This window comes from Geospiza fortis, unplaced genomic scaffold (assembly GCF_000277835.1).
Source record: "Geospiza fortis unplaced genomic scaffold, GeoFor_1.0 scaffold685, whole genome shotgun sequence".
Lineage (NCBI taxonomy): Eukaryota > Metazoa > Chordata > Aves > Passeriformes > Thraupidae > Geospiza > Geospiza fortis.
In genome coordinates this window covers 262,701-264,071 of record NW_005054662.1, presented here as the reverse complement: position 1 = coordinate 264,071, position 1,371 = coordinate 262,701, and the positions used below count along the sequence as shown (strand labels likewise).

The following is a 1,371-nucleotide window of genomic DNA, read 5'->3' as shown; positions in this document are numbered from 1 at the left end:
GGGATGCTCAGGGGATGCTCGGGGGATGCTCTGGGGATGCTCGGGGGATGCTCGGGGGATGCTCCAGGGATGCTCGGGGGATGCCCCAGGCTCCCCTCGCCCTGCTCCAGAGGGCTCTCCCCCATCCCCATTTCCCCTCCGCGCTCATTCCTGCGGGCAGAGCGCGGCTCTGGCACCCTGGCGCCACCCCGGGCGATGCCGAGCCCCCGGAGGAGGCTGTGCTGATGAAATTCCCCTTTTCCCCGCAGCCCTTCGGGGAGTGGTGCCAGCTGCAGCCCAAGGATGCTGCCAAGATGCCCGAGAGTGCCTGGAAGTTGTTTTTCTACTCGGTGTCGTGGTCCTACGGCGCCTACCTGCTCTTCGGCACCGACTACCCCTTCTTCCACGACCCTCCCTCCGTCTTCTACGGTGAGGGCGGCACAGCCACCCCGAAATTCCCTTTTTTATCCCTTTTTGTGTCCTGCTCTGGGTGCACAAAGGGCACAGGGCGTGTCTGGGTGTCCCTTTCTTTTGGGGGCTGCTGGAGGGGCTGAGTGAATCAGGAACCAATGAAATAAATCATGGGCAATTAAATCATGGGCAATTGAATAACGGGCAATTAAATAACGGGCAATTAAATAATGGAATGGGCTGGGCTGGGAAGGATCCTGAAGATCAGCTCATGGTCATGGGCAGGGGCAGCAAGTCAGGGTTTAAAAATCTCCCCATTGCAACCCCTGCACCAAATCAGGGTTAAAAATCTCCCCATTCCCCCCACTGCTGTGGACAGAGACACAAACCCAAAGCCACACATATAAATCATTTATAAACCCGTTGTGACTGATAGCAATTTGCAAAAACTAACCAATAATAGCATAGATTATTATTTAATAATAATGTAGGTTATTTTTATTTCCTATAACAATACATATTATTCTTTTATAATACTATATAATTACATATGTTATTTTTATTTCCTATAATAATACATATTATTCTTTTACAATGCTATATAATTATATAGGTTATTTTATTTTTATTTCTATTTTTGATAATATAGATTATTTTATCTATAATAATACAAATTATTCTTTTATAATAATCTATAATAATCGATATTATTTTTATTTTCTGTAATAATATAGATTACTTTTTATTTTCTATCATGATATAGATTATTATTATGACATAGATTATATTAATTTTTCTATAATAATATAGATGCTTGTCATTATTATTGTTATATTTTTATTTTTATTTTTATCTTTATTTTTATTTTTATTTTTATCTTTATTTTTACTCTTAGAAACACAAACCAACTCAGGGTGGTTCCAGGCTGGCAGCAGAGCACTATTATTATTATTACAATGATGATGATGATGACGATGATTT

At 41.6% G+C, this 1,371-nt stretch overlaps 1 protein-coding gene across 1 annotated transcript in view; it reads left to right on the top strand.

Annotated features, from left to right (window-relative positions):
- Positions 1-251: 251 nt before the first annotated feature.
- Positions 252-1,371, top strand: part of CERS1 (ceramide synthase 1) — a 6,342-nt gene continuing 5,222 nt past the window's right edge. Inside the window, exon 1 of the mRNA XM_005430646.3 lies at positions 252-408. Coding sequence (XP_005430703.2) covers positions 294-408 — 115 coding nt within the window. The 5' untranslated portion in view covers positions 252-293. The remainder of the gene's footprint in view (positions 409-1,371) is intronic.